Here is a 22,985-nt window from a genome sequence, read left to right as displayed (position 1 = left end):
TAAACAAACTAAATTTCATTAGCTCACTTTCTGGACAATCCCTTTCTCAGTGGCAACTATACTGTGTTAATAAAAAAAAAAAAACAATTAATGTAAAACATAGCCCATGAAACGAGACGTACTACTTACAGGTTTTATCCTGACCTACACGCGCGATTCATCTGAATATTTTCGGTTCCGAGCTCAGTGTCAATGCACCCCAAGGCGCTAAAAAAAAAGAGGTGTTACGAAGTCCCTTTTGCCACAGGGAACACGGCCATAAGGTGCTTACATCCCCACAGCTTACAGAACACACCATACCGAGGAATGCACTGAGAGAGAGAAATTTAACACCATCTTTACAATGACGCCTCTAACATTTAAATCAGGCTATCATCGAACGAACTTATTCAATTCAGTATGGTTTTAGCCGTGATGGAGTTAATTAACGTTGTACCAAAAGCTCTCTCGTTTGAGTCTCCTACAGTTTTAAACAAAATCAAATGGTTTGGAAGTAGCACGGGCAAACTTTGAAAAACATCCTTGAATTGATGAGATTAAGGACACTGGAGTATCAAGATAATAAAAAGCAAAGTATGAAACTCTCAGTAATAAAAAATGAAGAGTATTACAGAACTCTTATTATAAAGGTTACTTAATGATGCAATGAGATGTCACTGAAGGGACTATGTAAATGAACCTCACCTGAGTCGTTTGGCCTCGTCGATGAAAGGTCTCTTCTCGGAGTCGGTGAGCAGCTTCCACTCAGCGCCCAGTCGCTTGGAGATTTCGGAGTTGTGCATCTTTGGGTTCTCGAGTGCAATCTTCCGTCTCTGTATCCTAGACCAAACCATGAAGGCATTCATTGGTCTCTTCACGTGGTCATCGCCCTTGGAGGATGTGGTGGTTGTGCTGGAAGCTGAGGTGGAGGTGAGGGATGTGGCTGGAGACGCTCCCGTGGGCGCCTCCAGCGTCCCGAGCTCCGAGAGGTTGAACATGACGTGTGCGAGTGTAAGGACGGGTTGCCGGTGACGTTGAGTGGGGCTGAGAGTGTGGGTTTCACAGATCGAGGAGGTCGAGATAGATGAAGGTGCCTACTCTGTGTTTAGGCCACAGCACCACGGATCAGTTCAACAGTCAAACCACCACATTGTCTCTCTATCACATGGAGTAACCGGTAACTTAGTACACCGCTACTGACACTCGTGCACTCCGTTTTCTTTCAAACTGGCGACGAGAGTGAGACCTAAGACACGTGGGTGGTCAAGAGTCACAAAAGCCAGGCGGTCAGCTCCTTTTTTTCTCTCTTATCCCGGGTCACTCGCCGGTCAGCAATCACGTCCTTATGTCCTCCTCACTTCCTCCCCTGTCCTTGCTAACTTCCTCGACCCTAACTTCAAATATATCCTTTCGCGTGACTGTCGCACAATAATGCCGGGCGGTCACTGGCGATGATGTAGGTGGTCAGCGAGGCAGAGGACGGGGGTCGAGGCGGCAGCAGACGGTAGGGTTGAGCACGCGACTACCAAGCCTAAGTGGTGGCCCAAGGGTGTGTCGACAGCCTACTTTCTGACAGACTGCACATGAATGCTTGCTCGCGTGTATCAGCCCGCTTTCTAACAATCTGCTCATGCCGCGCCAATACCCTAATGTAAAAATGGCATGTCAGAGAAAAATCACATTGAAAAGAGATATTGAAATTCAGATGATGTCACTTGTCGTAATAGCCAATCATCGCACTCGTTACATATCCTAGTCCCGCCCCTTCTCTGCTCAGGGAGATCAGATGAAATTTCGAGGATTTTACGACTCCGGAGATGCTCGTGTATGGAGGAGGCCGTATCATGGTTACACAGTGATGGCAGTTGGTGACACAGCTGTGGTATTTGTCCCTGGAAGCCACATTTCCTAAACAAAAGCGTTGAAATCGTAGAAATAAACATAAATGTAGAGATTTTCCAGCAGCATGTGGCATCGCCATGTGGTGGTGGAGTGCGGCGCGGTGGGAGGGTTTGAACGACACTCCCATCTGGTGGCCGTGGTGGGAAGTACCTGGTGGGAGAATGAAATACTCTTAGTTAAACACTGCATCAAGGTAGTTTATCGCACCACTCTACGTTCTGATTAACTGTAAGCAAACGAATATTAAGGAGATGCACAAATAGTATTTAGCGTGGTTTGACGCAGAAGTTAAACACCATCATAAATAACTGTAATAAAATGACGATAATCCCCTCCAGTCACAGCCATAAGATCAGAAGAGTGCCGAGGTGACAGGCCCTGCCGTGGGGAACAGGATTAAGTCTGGCATATGACAGAAACAACCCCTCTCTTGGAGCATTAGCGCTTTTTGTGGGGACAATGCGGACGGATTTGTGGGGCGGAGGGTGTTGCCTTGCTGTGATGGGAGGGAGGGGATGGGAGGGGCGGGAGGAGGGAGGGAGGGGACAGTGGGTGTGTGGTGGTGCGTGAATGGGACTGTTTAAAGGTTAATGTGGTGAGTGCTGCCAGAGGGTCAGCCAACATGTCACGTGCTGACGTGAAATACAAGGGAAGACAGAGGCGTGGGCTGCCCTCACCACCATAAACATTTCCTCGTACTGACAAGCCCTGACTGCGCTTACCCTTGTTCCCCTACTTTGTTGCTCCATTATCGTGTGTTATTGATTGGTGAGTCACTTGCGTTGCTCTAAGTATTCTCAACCACAAACGTATATTCGGTATGTAATTCTGCGCCAACATAAACACGGCTAAATATAGGGCACGCAAGCAGGGTTCGGCACACCTCCTCACGCAATACCAGCAACACCTTACGAGGGTTTATAAGGTTAACACCCTCAAGGACAGGGAAGTAACTAGTGGAGAGGGAGGGAGGAGTCACGGGGGGAGAGCAAAGACGGAGATGAGAGGGGATGAAGCACCACTCAGGCTGTGAAATGAGGACGAGTGCAGCTGTGGGTACTGAGAGCGGAAGAGAGTAGAATTTATGGACGGATCTTTGCCTGAATCGCAAATGCAATATATTAATCTTATTCTTGCTGCAAAACATATTATAAGTAACTCACAGAAAAATCTATACACTGAGACACAAAAAAAAAAGGAAAAAAAAAAAAAGTAAGGCTGATGTATTATACATTTCACCTGAAGCAATCATCACTTACTGAAGAATTCAGGAAGCTGTGGTCACCAGTGCTTTAGCATATTTATATATATATATATATATATATATATATATATATATATATATATATATATATATATATTAGAAAAGCCGTTGAAACAATAAGACTACCTCGAAAGCGCGTGGACTGACATAGATTGAGAGATGGACAAATGAAATGGATTCATGAAAAGTGTAGCGGCTCATGCTATGGGGAAAAAAGAAAAAGAGTAGAAACTCTGATGTGGTTCTGTCATGTGCACCGAATGAAGAGTGGGAGACGACTTAGAAAGTGTATAAAAGTGATGCGACGGCGTGGAGAAACAGAGGGAGGCTGAGAACGAGGTGGAGATAATGTACGAGAGTATGTAAGGGGGGGGGGGGTGCATGTGTCGTAGGAAGAGGGATAGTTACAAAATAGGGGCGGAAATGTCAGATGGTTCATTTGTCAAGATCACCTCTCACAGAATGTGGTGTCATGCAAAAGAAAGATTGAAGTTGCATTTTTGAACCACGAAGAGTCATTCAGATGTGTGTGGCTGTGTCTGAAAATCCTGAAGACCAGAGTACGCAGTGCACCAAATGTGAGAACTGTGCGTCTGAAGGGGAAAGTGCAGCTGAAAAGGTTAGGCAGGACCCTCGTGTTGGGGAGACACAACTTCATGAGCGACGACGAAAAGTACGATACACATAATGAGCCGATACAGTAACTTATAACAGGAAAACTTGTATGTGTGTACGATATCGTATTTGGTGCCGTAATCTCGTTGGTATAGGAGAACTGATGCAGGAGAGGGACGCCTTCATGCCGTAGCACTGTTATGGCCACGGGGATCAACTGCCTGGTTATACAAAAGTCTGTCACTGCCCAGGTCCCCAAAATGAGGATGGTGGATTGCAGGAGAGGAGGAAATTAAGTCAGCAGTCCACTTGGTTCACATTCATGTATTCTTGAGTTTTATTAATATCTTTTTAATACTGGCATAGTTTGCATCTGTAACATACATAAGGATGTTGTTTCAGAAGAAATAAAAAATGAGGACGACATGTTACAAAATCTGGGAAAAAGACTGCATATTTTCCTACTCCTCACCGTTTAGGGGTCTACAAGTATTTTTTTTAATGCATCCAAGTTAGGGCATGAACTATGCAGTCCATATCCTTAGGTTCAGCAGTCCTCATATGCGAAACAGATGATTCCACACTCCTTCCCATGTCACCGCCTGGACACTGATCCCTACCGTCCATACTCAATGCTTGTTACACGTGTATATATATATATATATATATATATATATATATATATATATATATATATATATATATATATATATATATATATATATATGTCTCCATTTACCCTCTGCTGACGAAGGAAGTCCAACATGTTTCATTTTATTTGACTAAGGACTGGCCTCTCGTCATCTAAGGGTTAACCTATTCAGTTCAAGGACGTCTTTTAACTCTTGCTGTTTCCAAGCGATTCTAATTTGCTTAGGGAAGTTCACTGAAGAGCTTTGAGAGTTAGATATAAGCTTCACTAACCCTTTCATTGCGAGAGGTCTTTCATAAAACTGAATGAAATAGTCTGGAAGCAGCAGTGGTAAGCTAAAACAACACGTAATCGTAGAGAACTGCTTAACAGGGGAGTTATAATAATGTGTCGATGTATATGTTCGAAGAGTAAATTTCTTGCAACAACCCTAATACGAATTCGTGACCATGTGAGGAACGGGTCCACTCCTTATCCACTCGACCACCTCCTTAGTTATTCTAGTAGTACTCAATCCCTGCAGCCACACCCACCCCAGCTGTATACGTCCACCATCCCAGCGTATCCAAAAAAGATATCCTTTGTCTTTGGACACATCCTTCAGACGCATCTCAAGACACCCCCGCAGATGGATACCACACGCACTTCACATACTCACCTGTGGGAGCAGCAAATATCGATCGAAGTGTAACACTCATAAAACTCTACGGCTGCAACTTGCCTGATGTCACCTTTCCTAAAGATAATTATAGTGTCAATCAGTAAAGGAACGGATATAACATCGTCATTACGCCAGATTGTTCCAATTAGGAGAAATATAGCCTTCATTAGCCCCTCCACAATTATGGAAGGTCTCCTAAGCAGAGCAATATAGTCTAACAGAAATAAGAACAAATTATGTAAAGAAGTCACCGTATTGAAGGGATTAACGCATAACTGAGGTCTTCTGAAAGCTTAGTGAAGTTATGGTGATTTTAAACAAGGCTGAATATATGTACAGTTGCGGAGAAGAATATTCCTCCACTTTTTAGGCAAATAACATGATACACATACACAACCCCCAGTATATTTAACTTACGAAGGACTTCACGGACTCAAGGGATGAACAAAGATCAGGTACAAAGATTTTTGTGTTACTTTTTCGTACCATACTTTTCTAGTGCTGGAGAGGGGTACCTTCACGAGGTAACACCGACATTGTCAGAATACTCCGCTGCCTGGTTACGCAAACGTTCCCCAACTCCTTCCCTATTCCCTGAAAGAAGGGTGTTGTACTGCACAAGATGAGCACCCTCAGCTTACAGTGTATTGGATTCACTTTCAGATCTACCAGGGGTAGCAACAACAACAATAAAAACAACAGCAACTACTACTACTACTACTACTACTGCTACTACTACGAACAAGACTATTTTACATCCTACATATGAACTGATCTTGGTAATTCTCGACAGTTCAGTGAAACGATCCGGCAGTCCAACTCTTGCCACTTTTACCCAGTGAGGTCAAATGGACGCATAATTAAAACAAGAATGAGCACACAGAGACTGCAACACCGCACCCACCAGTATGGTATAAGGAACGAGCATCCTTTGCCCTGTGACTTGGCTCTCGAGTGACTGCTCTCAAAATTGAATGACCTTTTTCTCAACTAAATCTCAATTCTTCCACAATTTTCGGTATGGATCGGATCAACACTGCTTGAATTGACCCCGCCATGTGACCTTGAACCTTGACCTTTCCCTGTGCACTTAACCTTCTGCTAACTGTTTCAAATTCGAATTCCTGCATCACTGTCCTACTCTGAAAGTTCTCATAAAATCTGGGGCCAAATTGGATAAAAACTGATTAAGTTGGTCTTGTCATGTGACCTCCATCCTTGCTCTCAAAAACAATTATATAATGAACCCGTTGGCTGATTCTCAACTCTTCCACCAAGTTTGGTTCAAATCAAATAAAAAATTGTTTTAGTTATTTCGTTTTGTTCCTACACAGACACACAGGCCGAACACTGACCTAACCCTGTGACCTTGACCTTTGACTCACTGTTCTCAAAACTGAATATCTCCGTTCTTGCCGCGCCCTCAACACTCCCAGTAAGTTTGGTCTAAATCGGATAAAAACTGTTTAAGCTGACCTTTGATATGACAGACTTATGACCTGGTTCTGTGAATCTAACTTTTGACCAATTGTTCTAAAAAAAAATTGGTCATCCTCTTGGCTGACCCCGAACACGTCCACCTAGTTTGATTAAAATCGGAAAAAAAAAAAATGCTCAATTTTTCTTCACACACACACACACACACACACACACACACACACACACACACACACACACTTTTCGAAAAAAGAAAAAAAAAGTGTTTTAGCTTATCGAGCGTGGGTGTAACTAGGAGCCCGATGCTTATGGCATGCCAGTTATTTGTGACAGTCAATTTTAAAACATCAATGGGAACTGAAAATAATGAGTGCATTCCACTTTAAATAACTTGCAACGAGTTAGGAAGGTCAGACTATTTTTTATGAAGTGTTTAAGTAATGACGTCAATGAGTGGGGGGTTTGGCTTCCCATTCACTGTCTCTGGTTTAATGATACACTGTTCTCAGTCACCTGGGTGTGACAAGGAAGCTCATGACACTGGCAAGTTAAAACAAATATAGTTCTATCTCAGGCAGTGTAAAATGCGAGCGCGCGTGCACACACACACACACACACACACACACACACACACACACACACACACACACACACACACACACACACACACACACACACACACACACACGAGTATATACTCGTATATGTATAAAATCAACTTCTATTCCGACAAATGTTAGGTATAAATTCAAACCAAAGCTACATAAAACTAGTACATCGTGGTGGATAAAAGGCTTCAGTGATGAGCACGAAGGTAAATACACAGTTACCTTGTTTGGTTGGTTGCACTGCATTAAATTTTTAAATATTTGTATTCATGAATGCATATAATAGTTATAATATTTCATTCACTTTCCGAATGCACAACAGGCTACATACCAACATCAGTTCATCATCCTTCGCATGTTCGTACAGTACAAGATCCGGGAGATTAATGAGATAAAAAATGCAAATGTTCGTATTCTCTTCATTTCATTTTTAGTTACAGTAGGCAATGGGTTGTACTAAATCTCGTCATGACTGACAAAATTATCTTTTACGCACTGATTAGCCAAATCTGAGGGATAAGGAGAAAGGTGTAGAGACTGCAGAGAATGGCTCGAATGATATAACTGTGATTCGTGAGTGATGTGAAAAAAACAAAAACAAAAAAACATTCTTGGACAACATAACTGAAGACAGCGTGCTTTGCTGGTGTGAGTATGGTCATACGGAAAGAATGGATGTAAAGAGGGTGGTCAGAAAGGGCTGACTATGTTTTTCAATTTTAAGACGTGATAGGGAAGGACCGCAGACAGACAGGGTATATGAATGTGTGTGTGTGTGTGTGTGTGTGTGTGTGTGTGTGTGTGTGTGTGTGTGTGTGTGTGTGTGATGAGGCTAAGGAACTGACATGGGACGAGTTGTCTGGATGAATTTTGTAAAGAATGCAAGACAGGGGTTTGGTTATTCTAATTTAACCTGACAGTCGTCGGACTGACTCTGTCCGGTAGGTAATTATGATGCTACGTGTGAAATTGTGCATATGAGATGTTGTCAGGATTCCGGGGCCTTGAATGATGAGTGAACTAGTGAGTGGTCCATTTTATTGGGCATGTTTTTCATTAGATCTCCCTATATCATTTTGTTTCCTTTTTCTTGCTTTCTGGATCCTACCGTAGCCTACCTGGGAGTGGGGCACATACGCGATGATGATGATGAAGATGATGATGACTTGCCAAATCCCGTCAGTTTAGACATACTGCCAACACAAAGATTTTTTTTTTTTCTTTTGGTCTACGTAGTATGTTCATGATTTCAGAGTTGTTGGCAAAAATCTATTGACTGTATCGTTATCGAGATTTCTTTTCGTTAACTAATTTATGTTATTTTCCCAAATTTTATTAAAGACCAGTTAAGAGTTCAGTCTCTTGATAACCGAAGGGTGCGCCACGGTTTTTCAAGATCTGGATCTGGTAATCACCCCCTCCCCCCTTACAAAAAAAAAAAAAAAAAGTTATTAGCCACTGACTTAGTCTAAGGAGTAGAACGTAAAAGATTAAGTGCTTGTGTCACTGTCTACCGAGATGTTTCTAATTTTGGGGGGAAGACGTGCCTGGGGCATTTAATCCCGTATCTGATGGGTAGTGCACAATGATACTGCTAGTAAGTTTCAAGCAGCAGCTAAATGCAAGGGATTCAAATGTTGCCCCAGCCGCAGCCGCAGACTGTCGACGGGAATGTCATGGCGCAGGGGCTGCTGGTGGTTCTTTGATTTCTTCACAGCCTGATGGGCTGCAACATCATGATGAACTGAAACAATGTGACGAGCTGCAAGAGATCTCATCCGATGGAGTAAATCCCCAACAGCCCAATGAGTTGTACCCCAGTGGGTTTTCTGTAAGCGATTCGATAGGTCCCAGGAAATACGAGTAAATAGGTGAAGCCCAGGAGTGCTGCTTGACATTGTTTTAACTGGGTGTTCATTCATTCCGACTACATTCTCTGGTCTGTCTTAAGGAGGGTCCATAGAAGAAGGACCTATATCCTGTAAACAAAAGGACATTTTGCTAGGTAACTATTTTGTACCAAGTTCACTCGTGCTCCCGAGTCGTTGTTGTCCTTGCTTTCATCTGTATCTGCATCTATGTTGAAAGAGGAGGAAGAGGAGTTGGAAATGAAGCTTGAGTTCCTTTAGTGGCCGCTTGTGTGCCAAGAGCTCTCGGAAGTGCGCTGTGGTGGAAGTTGTGTCGGCCCGTGCTGTGCAAGTATTGGCCGTAAAAAACGACCCCTGTGTCTGGGTTAACATCATAACTGAGGAAAAGGAAGATTTAAGCTCACCTTTGGCCTGGCACGGGTTTCCTGTTCGTTCCTCGGGTTCACCAGCTCTTTTTCGTCCAACATATTAAAGATTATGCTTTTTCTGGGTGTGGGAAGTAGGACTGGAGGGTGATGGTTTCTTGCTTTGGATAAAGAGGCAAGGAGAGACGGGAGACGATGTGAGGTTAATATGATTTCATTACTACTACTACTACTACTAGTAGTAGTAGTAGTAGTAGCTGCGACTCCAGCCTCATCTGAATGTGATGCCAGTGGATTGTAGGCTCAAGCTACCTTTCATCCGTAGTCCATTATCCTCCATTTGGTGATAGAGAGAGTCTGATCATGTCAGTGCCACCACATGAAGGCGTCCCTCTCCAGCACCATGACTAGTAATGAGGCAACCACTTACAGGAGAGTACTCAAGGTCTCTAAGATACCCCATCAGTGATTTTGACCCCACAACTCGTGATTATGAGGCAGGTGATGTGTCGACTACCACACCCAGATAACAACAGTTTGTCATGCATTATTTGAGATTTTAAATACCATCCAAAAATGATATGCAATATGGTTTGCAATATTATCCAGCTACTGCTGTGTGGCTGTTGTGTAGGTATATACAGTAGATTGTGTTTATCGGTCATGTTTCTCACCTATAGAAGGTTAAATACAGCGCAACATTATGTTTGTGTTTTGTCTCATGAGCAACTATGCTGTTGCACTGGAATGAACATTTATTCGCCGCCAAACACCACATCATGTGATGGGTGGCTCTAGCAAGACGACCTTTTGACAGTTTTGTCCCTATTCAGTGGCGACCTTTCAACTCATGACACGGCACCCTCATTCATATACACCCTCTTTGCTACATAAAATCATTATTTGTCAGAGAATCATGCTTAAGCAGTATTATCTCTGTCAAACGACAGCAGCATAAAGAATGTTTTAGCCTGTAGCAATGTTAAGAACACTGATGTATAATAAGCCTAACATCTACATTACTGGCTTAGCAATGCCTATCTTCCGCTCGACATGACACGCTTATAAGGGAAATATGGCAGAGAAGAACAATAACATGACGCTAGCAAAAGCGATGTCAGATCTGCTACAGCCCTGTAAATATTATGCCGTTCAGATGTGCATACAGACATACCGTTAGCTATAATCATATTTTTTAAAACTTGCAAGATGTAACAAGATTTTTTTTTGTCTTCTTTTTCCGTTCACCAACTCTCGCGACCGGCTTTCACACACACTTACTTTCTCAATCACTTCCCCGTTAAAACAATGCCTCCACTTCAGAGTTCCATCTGAAAATAAATATGCATAAAGATGAGGCAAATCGAGGAAAAATCTTGGCAGTTGTGCAACTCTTAGACTAAGTGACTTGCATGAATTTGCTTTTAAGTTGCTGGTGCCCGCTGTGTATCCTAGACCCGGGCTAGACTTCTTTTTCTTTTTTCTTACTTGTTTATTATCGCCCTCGTCTTCCCCAGAGTAAAGAAAAACGCACTTCACTAAACACTAGTTTTTTTTTGGTTGGTTTGCCGTCTTCGTTTGCCTCGATTCCAATTCTCAAATGACGGTAGTACACTAACAATTAATAAGAACATTACAAGCTTCTCATATAAAAACAAAGTCCTTTATGATATCGATGTCGACTCAGTTGTAGACCCAATCCCCCACCTCGCACACAGCCAAGTCAACGTTAATAATCATAGTTTTGAGTGTAAAAAATCTACGGGGTAACATGAAAGGATTCAACAAGATATCTGAAATCGAAATCTGGACAAGAAATTAAAGAACAACGCCAAGTTCTCCATCACTTGTACAAAGGAACAGATATATAATGTTACCGGCACAATCAGTTTTTTTTTAACTATTTTATTTTCGTGTGAAATTAGTCAAATAGTATTACCTGCATCTTGAGAAACCAGGTACTTGAGTGTTACGCATGCTTATTTTCTTTTCCTTCTTGTTGTTTTTGTTCAAGAAGAAAACTCTGGACTAAATCAGCACCATGCCCATACCGACCAATTTACGAAGCCACTATTCACAGGCTATATTATTACTGCCGCGTCTCATCACTTACCATCATCTCAGACCGTCCTGACTACTCCCCCCCCCACCCATCAAGCCTGTCTATGTCCCTCCGTATCGGTCCTCTAGGAGAAATTTGTGAATGGCACCTTCCCACCGCCATCACTGACGCATCTCCACAGGGTGTACTTCATCCACCCTGCCTCGTCATCGACCACCAGATCAACCCATCCCATCCACACTTTTCCATTCATCCAACTCATTATTTTTAACCCCCACCCTGGACTTCCACCCAACCACCCTACCTGCAACACCCATCTGAACGTGATATGATTTCCTTGGCTTGCCTCACCTCTGACCACTATCACAGCCCACTTCCCCACCAGTCCAGGAGGTTGCCGAGAGTTCTTCTAGGCCACGCATCTCCCCTTAAATATTCTATACTGCGATAGCCTAGCCTTGGGTCCCTACACTTCAAACGGTGGCAAAAAATAGGTATGGAGAGACGGCAACTTTAGGTCAGGTTAAAGAAAGAAGAGAACAGGACATAATCTACGCTTCGTTTTATATTGTACTGTAACCTATAATTAAGTTTATTTTTTCTATAATTCATTACATAACTTCGTGGATTTTACAGAGGTAAGAGTAACGTGGGTCAGGTTAGGATAATACAAGATCAATTTGGGCCTGATTTGATTATTTGGGTACATTGAAGTTCCTTGTGTGTGTGTGTGTGTGTGTGTGTGTGTGTGTGTGTGTGTGTGTGTGTGTGTGTGTGTGTGTGTGTGTGTGTGTGTGTGTGTGTACGACTCTACTCTTCCTTGTAACACACACACACACATACACACACACAAGAGCTCAGGTACAAACACCTCCAAACACAGTGCCTTAATCAACCTCCATTATAGTCCATCAATTTTGGATATTATTAATGCCCCATTTGTGTGTATGTGTGTGGGGAGAGGAACACCATGGCAGCCAGCCCATCCGGCGTTCCCTTAGGACCTCCGGGGCCTCTTATCGCCGTCCAAGACCATTTGTAGATGACAAATTCAATTAAATCCTTTTATTGGTGCGGGCCGGTAATCTATGTCCGACCGCTATTGGCAGAACACCAATTAGTATAATCAAGCCACACCATCCATCGAGTGGGTAACAAGGGGCTTGTGGAAGGGTACGGGGGGGTGAGTGAAACATTCTGACACACGCACACACACACAAGTACTCTCTCTCCCTCCCCCCCCTCTCTCTCTCTCTCTCATAATACACGAACTGCACGAATCTTCGCGTCACTCTCTAATCTTTTAATCAACTCCTCAGGCTGAATACTTTCCTGTGCCTCATCCTATCTATCTATCTATCTATCTATTGCCAGACGCCTCAATCCCGTTTGGGGTGGCCACAAACAAATCGCCTCCAAGTCGCCCTGTCCCCGCCATTTCACTCCCCTGCTCCCAACTCACACCCCCCTCTCTCATATACCTCTCCACCCCATCCCTCCATCTCATCCTCGGCCTCCCCCTCCCTCTTCCCCCCTCCACCGCACTCACATACACTCTCTTCGTCAGTCTTTCACCCTCCATCCTCTCCACATGGCCAAACCACCTCAGTGTGTTCCTCATAACGCTTCCTATCACATCCACATCCACACCACAACGTTCCTTTATATCCTCATTCGTCAGCCTGTCTCTCCATGTGACTCCAAAGGCTCCTCTTAAATAACTCATTTCCACTGCTCTCACTCTCGACTTGTGTCCTTCCAACAATGTCCAAGCTTCACTTCCGTACGTTAGAGGTGGTATCACAATACTGTCATGTAGTAACTTTTTCACTTCCATGCTCACTTCCCTGTGAGCTCATCCTCACCTGCATAAAATCGTCTGGCGTTAGTTGGAATTAGAACACTAGCTGGAGGTCTGACTATTAGCTCTCAGTAGAATAAATCGTCTGGTGTTAGCTGAAATATAATACTAAAGAAGACCCCATTCACGAGAGGGGTAAACATCCAGCTTCATCTCGGTGTCCAGTTTCAGTACATGGTCAGATGCAACGTACGAAGAAGGGTACAATTGGCAAAAGCTGCGACGATGCGGCGATCCTGTTTTGATCCTTTTGTGGCGAGCCAAAGTATCATCGACAAAGGCCTGGATACCTAACGAGTATTGATATCACGATGTATTTTCTGTCCCGTATTAACTAGGCAATCATCACGCCTGTTACGCATCGGCCAGCAACCAATCATAACTCATTACTTTCTCTTCAGCGACTCCGATTGCTTGTTTTCGGTTGCCTGCTTACGCCTCAGTGACCCCGCGGTTGGAATACGCGGGCGTCTTTGTCCCGCACACAGGCGCGTATGTTGTCCCCATTCTCCGGTCTCTTTGCCCCGGAGTTTGCGTCAGAGCTGTTCCGGGGCCTTTGCTGTAAGACATGGCCGCTTTGTTAATTGCCTTTGATCAGTGGCGCTTCCCCGTTCATGATAAGCCCCCGGTCACAATAACATGGGGGACTCCCGTGGTAGCGAGGTCGGCCAGCTAACGTGGCTCTTTGTCCTGTTCCGCTCACCCACACGTAGTGAGGTAAGCACACGCCTCGGCCGCACAGATTGTCTCGTTGTTTTGCTGTAATTGACAACATTATTGCGTCTTCTGATGTGAGTCCTCAAAGTCTCTCCCGCTTTCACTGCCGATGCGTCACCCGAACCTTACTGACGATATTTATCCGCTGATCTCGGTGCATTTATACGACTGTCGTATACACCCTGACATGTGTGGCATTTGATACTGATGCACTAAAATAGACTCCATTCCTTGATCATAAGTAATAATTATAAAGAAGCACATGAAATAGATGGAATATTGTTAAATATTCATTGCCATAATCATTGTATTTTTTTGTGACGGATGTTCTGTTACTTCACTGTCATGATTATCTAAAAACAGATATAAGAACATGCACTCAAATTTCGCTTCTCTAATGTGAGAAAATTACTGAATAGGTAAAAAAGGGGCTTAGTCATTCCTTTGTGTGGTATTGAAAATATACTACAAAAATCCTCTCTCCAGCATACATAAGCGCTTAATGGTGGGCAGTGTGTGTGTGTGTGTGTGTGTGTGTGTGTGTGTGTGTGTGTGTGTGTGTGTGTGTGTGTGTGTGTGTGTGTGTGTGTGTGTGTGTGTGTGTGTGTGTGTGTGTGTGTGTGTGTGTGTCTTGAATTATACATAGTAATGCCACTCCCATTTTTCTCCAAGTACAGACTGCATACTTAATACCCCGGCTGTACTGACCCTCCTGTCAGCTGAAGTGGTCGTTTTCTTGCTCCCTCGCGTTTTAGATGTTGTCGGAGCAGAAATTATTCGTGCCAGCGAGAGAACACCTTGGCAAGAGCTGCTCTTGTATCGATAAATTGCGAAAGCTATTTTAGTGGGTCTCTAATATGACCACACCCAAGAGGGCGTCTTTTGTGATGAAGATTTGTCACTGTCCGGCTGAGAAACTGTGTACAGCCAAGCCATACGTCTCTCCTCGTGACAATGGCCTCTTGTAGTCTTACTGGACTTGCCTAGCAGTATAAAGGAACACGCCTCGACGCCAAAGTTCGTATTATCGCCGACTTCAATAATGGTCAGAATATTGCGTTTCTCTGAGCACTGCGTTGTCATGGAATTCGTATTTTATTCCTGAGTACCACATATCGCCGGTTTTTTCGATAGTTTGTTCCATTTTTCTATTACTCTTATGGGGGAGGGGGTGGCCGAATCGGTAGAGAGGCGGCTTGTGGTCCTAATGGACCCAGGATCGAATCCCGGCTGGGGCAGGGAACAGTTTAAGGATTTGAATTTCGTAAAAGCAGACTTTCCTGATCTACCAGATGACCCGCCGACATGTTGTAAAAATACCCCCGCTAACACCAATACACCAATCCTGTATGAGACAGCCCTAGCATGTATTCAATATGGATGGTGGGTGTTAGCGCCGAAGTGGTGACATGTGGAGGTGTAGGAGGACTACTGGGCCTTGGGATGAGTCACTGCCCCCGAGAAATAGGCCCTGGAGCCTTTGCCCAGAGTCGGACACGTAAAAAAAAAAAAAAAAAAATATCAGACGAGCACAGACTGTACAATATGTTCCAGAGGTCCAGCAGGCCTCCTATTCTCAGTAAATGGCACCATACACCTCCACATGTCTCCACTTGGACACAACCCCTACCATCTGTACCATACTGATTACGAGCGGTTTCACCTAGAACTGATGCAATTGGTATGGTGGCGAATTTAGAGGGGGGTGTTATATGACACGTCGGGGGGTTGTGTAGATCAATTAAGATTATATTAACGAAAATGAAAACCTTTAAACTCTTCCGTGCCTCAGTAAGGGATTGATTCCATGTCCTTTCGAACGGCAGTGGAACGCTCTCTCTTTATTTACCGCCTCCCTGTTTCGTATTATCTTATAGAATGACATATATTGCTTCTTTTCTAGTTAGATTGTTCCAAAGCGCCAAATATTGCTCACTCGTTTCCCTTTGTATTTCTTCCTCTCCCTCCGTTCCTCATTCTTCTCCCTCCAGCCCTCTCTTTCCCTTTCCTCTCCTCCACCTCTTTCTTCCTCCTTCCCTTCCTCCCCCGTCCCTTCCCCTTTTTTATTCTCCCTTCAGCCCTTTCTCTCCCTTTCTTCTCTATCCCTTTCTCTTCCCTCCTTTCCTCCCTTTTTTATTCTCCCTTCAGCCCTCTCTCCCATCCATCTCTATCCCTTCTTCCGCGTTTCCCCTCCTCCTCATTCCTTTTCTCTCTCTTTCCTTCCCTCCCTTCCTTCTCCCTCCTTTTCTCTCCCTCCTTCCTTCCCTCCCTTCCTCTTCCATTGTTCCAGGGTGCCACGTATTTCCGTCTTTCCTGTTATTTCTTAGAAGAGGTGTCAAAGATAATATGTTTCGTTCCAAGTCAGTTTACTTGTTGAATTTATTTTCCTGGAGCAGACAGAATAGATGCATCACGGCCGTTTGGGAAGTGAAAGTTATAATATTTTTTGATCAGTTTACTCAGTACAAAGACTGTTTCTATGTCGGTTTCTTCTCTTTGCTATAGATCACCACCACCATCATCATCAACATCACCATCATCATCATTTTAACTTTTTCACAGTGGTAAACATGATGGCTATAATCCAGAAATATGGCAAAGGAAAACAAAAAGCAGAACTATCATTAGGGTGCCCAGTCACGTGAATCACATCTCCATTCACTAATCATTCAGATCTATCAGTTCTTTGGTCCATTCTACCACTGAAACACATCCACTTTTTTCTCACCCCCTCAACGCCTCTCTCTCTCTCTCTCTCTTTCTCTCATGTGTCCGAGTCTGGGCATAGGACATTTACTTATCTTATCATCTCTCACTCACTCACACATACCCTTTTTGTAGATCTGAGACACATTCCTTCTCTAGATGTGATTATACAGTCTGAGCACACGTTCATCTAACTTTTCATTAACCTTCCTCACCCAACATATTTTTCGAAACTGTATTTCCTTCGCTCTCCATTCCGCTTTCTTCGCATACATTCCTCAAAAGTCTCAGTTCTACTGCTTTCACTCAGTTTACTTTTCCACCACATGCCAAACCAAATCTCACACGAAGGGGTTAATGCAGTAACAAAGACACCCGCAATCAGTTCTCTTGCACCCTCTGAACTCAGCTTCCTGTTGTGTATCACAGCCTATGGACTGATACACATTACTGATATTACTCTGCCAGTTTCTGTAGGGTACGATTTTCATCAATGTCAGCAAAGTCCTCAGACACAGAAAGATCTAAGTTGGTGGACTAAATCAAGAAAAGTAGCATCGACCAGGTGATCGATGGTTTTATGATAAGCGTTGTTGTTGTTCACATATTCAATATTTTCTTCAAAGGGCAAATATTTCTGACTGGATACTGTGTGCCAAATGTTGCATCAAGTTCCCTGTTCATGGTGTATGGAGAAAAAACCAGGCATACATATTCATGAGGAGGCACTTGAGGCTATTTTCAAACGTATCATCCACTTGTTTCAAAATGTAAAGATGTAAAAATTTCAGATACATTTTTCATCGACTGTGCCTCAGACTACATGACATCGTGTACCATTCTGTTGTTATCTTCAAGCACACACACACACACACACACACACACACACACACACACACACACACACACACACACACAAGGGTAAAATTTTCACTTACATAAGAAAGTGGTCCATATATAAAAATGTTTTGTACTTTGTTCCATTATTTCATGCGTGTCAAAGGGCGTGATATTATGTATGAGGTGTGCTGGGAGTTTGATTACCTATGCATGTATAATGTCAACACGTCGTTAGTAGTTACGACTGGTTGTTAAAATGAGCGAAAAGTTTGATGAGGAAGTAAATTAGCTAATAATATATGCTTAGTATTCTGTTCAGATCAATTAAAAATTATGATTATTGCCACAAGTACAATAGATATTTACAGCATACAATATCTCAACAGTATTATCGTCAGCCTGTGCCAGTGAGGATTATTGAAGCTTGCTCATACACGTCGAAGTATTAATGTAAATGTAGGGGATGAATAATTAAACTATAAACATTATTCCGTGGATGTAGTGGAGTATTTCTAAGTTTATTTTTGATACATCCATGTGATTACATTTAATTTAAAAAAGGTCTCTCGTACTGAAAAGGTTAATGAATGTTACTCGTACATCTCAATCCTCACTATGAAAAGTGTTTTCTAAAATGAAGTGTTTCGGTGGCAAAGAGAACAGAATCTAGAATACGTCCACTGGCTGAAGGAGTTAAAGTCACAGGTCCTGAGGGTCACACAATGAGGTGTTCATCAAGACTGCTGAAGGTGGAGACAGTCACAACCCCACCCTCACGCGACGGCTGCCTCTCCGCCTCGCCTCAGGTGTTGTGCATCATGGAATGGGGATGGTTTGGACAGATGACGTTAAGCTTTTCTCTTTGGTTATCTCACCTGTTTGTCTGTCTCTGTCTGTCTGTCTCTCTCTCTCTGTCTCTGTCTCTCTCTCAGCACAGCGCGCAAAAACCCGAGGCGTTTGGCGTTTGCCTTACTGCAAAGGATCTGAACATTCGCTGGAAATCTATGCAGACGAAATGACATCTGAACGATTGCTTGAATTCCTCGTTGGTATGCAAATAGGGACCTAGGTTGGACCGTGTGCCGGAGGAATTTTGAGTGTTCTGTTGGTGGGGCGGAGGCATTGTGCGCCTTGATGAAGACATTGACCTGCGGCTCTGTGGCGGGAGCGGGAAGGAGTGCCAGGGATCATGAGGGGGACGGAGGTTTTATGCTTTAAGGGGAAACTTGTCGGTGGGCTCACGAGATGATGACGACGCGACTGTGGTCTTGCACACACACACACACACACACACACACACACACACACACACACACACACACACACACACACACACACACACACACACACACACATTATTATGAAAGCTGTCCCTCCTTCCCACACACAAATTTTCTGGAAGGTGCCTCCATACGATAACGTCTTTTCTGCTCTTTCATTACTAAAACCAAACGATTTCCTAGTTTAGGAGAGAGAGTACGGCATTGGAAGTTCACACACAGTCTCCTTTTACCATTTTAGTAATAGTACGTGGGCCTGTGTTTTGTTTATTTTTCTACGTCAGATGCTTTTATCAAACTTAGAGAAACTCCTTGTAATGAAAGAGTTAGGCGCAATCTCCGATGGTCGCTTCAGTACGATGATGCCAGTTTTGTCTTATTTTTGATTTTGCTGGACGATATTGTTTAGCTTAGAAAGAGCAGACGAATCAAGTAGGTTGAACCAGAGGGTATTTCTCAAGGTAAGAAGGTGCTCTCCTAAGGTGAACAAAATCTTTTACAGGTGACAGGAATGTAATAAGACACTATACTGATGGAGCCAAGTGAGAATGTTTCTATCCAAGATTGGGTTTCTATTGCATAAATTAAAATAAGTAGACTAATCTGAGGTATGGTGCGCCAAAGCCTCATCCCGAGAATGCTGTAGTGACTTGCGACGAACGCCGTAAGAAGTAGATGGAAAAGTGAAGGGTGAAGTCACTAGCGTATGAGTGGACAGGGCTAAATGTGCAGCTCAGATCAATTGTGGGCTAGAAAAAGAGAGCAACTGAAAGAACAGAAATCAGAGGAGCGACACTTTTGACAGCATTAGCAGAAGAACAGTTGCTGTCTTGGACCAGCTACAAAACGGCCAGGGAGGAAACGAGATATGATGGCACAAACAATAAGGACAGAAGCCGTAGGATGGAGGTGTGGAAACTAACGATATGTGCCAGGCTGCCAGACTCTGTCGAAGACCTTTCATATGTCTACCATTATGGTAGAGGATTCACTGTAATTCACATAAGGTGATTATCACAAACCTAAATGGACTGTATGAAGATCTCCAGTGGACTGTTTCTTACGAAGCCCATACAGTGAATCAGAAAGAAGGTATTGAAAGGAAATGTGTTTCAAAATACTGTACGAAGCAAACTCAAAGGCTCAAGAGATATAAGAGATTATAGCATTTAGGTAATAGCAGCAAGGTTGGAAACAATAACCCTTCATCCCGGCAGGCTGAATAAAAGCACATATTCGACAACGGCAAAAACTTGCTTAGGCCGGGTGCCAGCAAAGGAAGTACAGGTCTTCTGAAACACAATAGGAGCCACAAGAACTAGTAGGCAAACAGAAAGGCATGCAAGAAAACAACACACTGAACTCATTACTAGTAGCCTTCCCTCTGAGTTTCGTGTAGTGTAAGAGTGTGTAGTGAGGCAGTGTGAGAGTACAGTGACGCAGCATGATCATGATGTCTAAGAATGTGGTGATGAGTGAGGGTTTGGCGATGGTGTTTGAGTGTGAGATGATGGCGGTGAGTGTTGAGGTACAAGGTGACTGATGATTGTAGGTTATGATTTATATAAAATATCTGCGAAAAACTCGTGTGGATATTTGCGAAAAAGAAACTCTTGTGGATTTATATACAAATGTTCTATACAGTTCTTTGAACTAAAATAATATATCTATAACTAGCATAAACCGGTATGCAAAAACGCTTGCCTGTGCATGGATGTGCATTTATTTATTTATTTATTTTTTCGTGACAACCTTTATATAAATGATTTTATAAACATGAATTTAATATTTGTTCCTCGTGGTGTATGGTCTGATTGTCTGTATGCTGCACAGACCTTTTTCCTGAACTTAATTATGGATAAGCTTTTGATTGAGCTGGTACACGCGCAATGTGGACGGTGTATATGTATGGAATGTAGTGTTTGTGTAGATATATATCGGTGTGTTGGTGATATATGCCGAGTATGTGTATTGTTTATATAAGTGAAGAATGTACCGTTTAACCTTTTGATTACGTAGAATAGTTTATGAAATATGGTACTGTACTGTCATTTGTCTTGCTTCGCCCTCTCAAGCTCCCGTAATTATTTTCAGCTAAGTACAATGACAAACGGTAGCGGAATGGACTGCCAGAGGAATCCCAATAATGAGAAGCAGAACAAACGCTTTCAGCCTCCAATAATTCACTCTCAGTTGTTATATCTAAGGTCAGCTGGAATTAACTACTAAATAAAATGCTACAATGACAGAATCAAAGGTACCGTAAAAGATTCAGATGGAGGAATTATATTTGCATACTGAATCTGTGTTTACTGTAAGCGTATAGCAATCTCGGCTCGACTTAGACCCTCTTCAGGCATGAACAGAAACAGCGGTGTCTTTCAAACTCCTCACGCTAATTAACCTGTGCTGGAGAGGGACGCCTTCATGTGGTGACACTGATATAACAGGCGGCTTCACTGTCTGGTTATACAAACGTCCCTCAGCTACCTTCCTATCACCTGAAAAGTGGATGGTGGACTGCAAGTGGAGGGCAACTTGAGCCTGCAGTCAAAGGGGTTCATGTTTTAGATGAGTCTGAGGCAACAACAACTGCAGTGGGAAAACTTCGGGATTTTATTCGTGCAACAGCCAAGCTACTTTATTAAGCAATTTTATGAACTGTAAGGGGATCTTCCTGGATTACTATAATTGTGCTGAAGGGGTTAAGTTTATGTGGAAAGGCTTTACTTTAACTTCATAATGCTGATGCGCTGTGTGTGTGTGTGTGTGTGTGTGTGTGTGTGTGTGTGTGTGTGTGAGGTGAGGCAAGTATGTGATCCATTTAGTGGGGATCTAGTAAGAAAGGTGTGTGGGAGTGTAAACCAGGGGTGTGGCGTGAGGCAAGGGTGTGGGGTGAGGCAAGGGTGTGCGGGGAGGCAGGGGTGTGGTGTGAGGTAGGAGTATGGTGTGAAGCAAGGGTGTGGTGTGAGGCAGGGGTGTGTGGAGTGTGGCAGGGGCGTAGAGTGAGGTAGGTGTGAAACAGGTGTGTGTTTTGTTGCAAGGGTGTGAGGTGAGACGAGTGAGTCAGGTGAAGCCCCCAGTATGATGGAGGAGCGTGAAGGCGAGGGTGATTGTGGTGATGGAATATTCAGGGTGAAGGGTGAGAGACGGTGGTGTTTCCCTCCTTTAACACTCACCCTCACCACCCTCAAATATGCACCCTTGGGCACAAATTACAAGTTTAATCTCTTCAACAAAAACAAGTCATCTTATTTCAATCTTCTATCTGCTAGACGATTTTATTCAGTTTATGAGATTTTTTTTTTTCAATGGAAGGGTTAGAGATAGCCTTCATTAGCCCTAAGCTGTAAACAACAAAAATAGGTGGATCAAGCATAGGAGTGTAACTGCTAATCAACTGTATGCGTGTTCCTATTAATCTAAGTGACTTTTCCTAGAAATTCCGCTGCTATGGGATTAGTTACTCAAGTGATTTACTATAAGGGTGGAACGTAAACCTGAGATAAATACTGTCCCCGTTTATAACACTATGATACTTCAGAAACAGACATGAGACAATACTCTGGATGATTTCGCGTCACAGAAGAGAATATAAAACCTGTTAAAATTTTTCCTCATTATCCGAGAAAGATAACCTTGACGTTACCTTTTTTCCCGTACCTCCAGTGAACGTGATTTTTAATTTTCCTTCCAGTTAACAATAAACAAAAAATAAATAAATCAATATGCCTCGACATTTCCCTCCTTTACTTATTCTAAAATTATTTACGATTATGTCATGCACTTCCCTGGATGTTTATGCACCTTCACTGCTATGCTGTATTCTTTATTATAGTCTTGCTAATTCCAGACGATGTCACTCAGCTTTGGAGAAAGCTTTTTAAACTGGACATTTTAGATGCTGTATTGATTAACCTTTTCACTGTAACAAGTCTAAGCTAAATAAAATCTCAGGAAGTACGAAAAATAACAATAAAAAGTTGTCATCTCACTGAGGATGTTAAGGTACTTCTAGTTTTCAAGTTAATACCAGCATGCCAATAAGAATATTACTCTACAAATTATAACTTCCATTGAATATGTACTAGAAACCTTTCCTTTGCTCCCCCCCCCAAAAAAAAAAAAAAAAACATGATCATGAAGCATTAACAGAGGTAATATAGAA

General features: G+C 43.0%; 1 protein-coding gene across 1 annotated transcript in view; it reads right to left on the bottom strand.

The window, feature by feature from the left end:
- The window catches only part of LOC145404923 (uncharacterized), an 88,806-nt gene extending 87,829 nt beyond the window's left edge, over window positions 1-977 (bottom strand). The window contains exon 1 of the mRNA XM_080276429.1: window positions 685-977. Coding sequence (XP_080132555.1) covers window positions 685-977 — 293 coding nt within the window. The remainder of the gene's footprint in view (window positions 1-684) is intronic.
- Window positions 978-22,985: the final 22,008 nt, after the last annotated feature.

The sequence above is a fragment of the Coenobita brevimanus genome, chromosome 65 (assembly GCF_032717465.1).
Source record: "Coenobita brevimanus isolate Jiangsu-jjx chromosome 65, ASM3271746v2, whole genome shotgun sequence".
Classification (NCBI taxonomy): Eukaryota; Metazoa; Arthropoda; class Malacostraca; order Decapoda; family Coenobitidae; genus Coenobita; species Coenobita brevimanus.
Note: the sequence above shows the minus strand (reverse complement) of the source record. Positions and strands in the feature narration are given on the sequence as shown.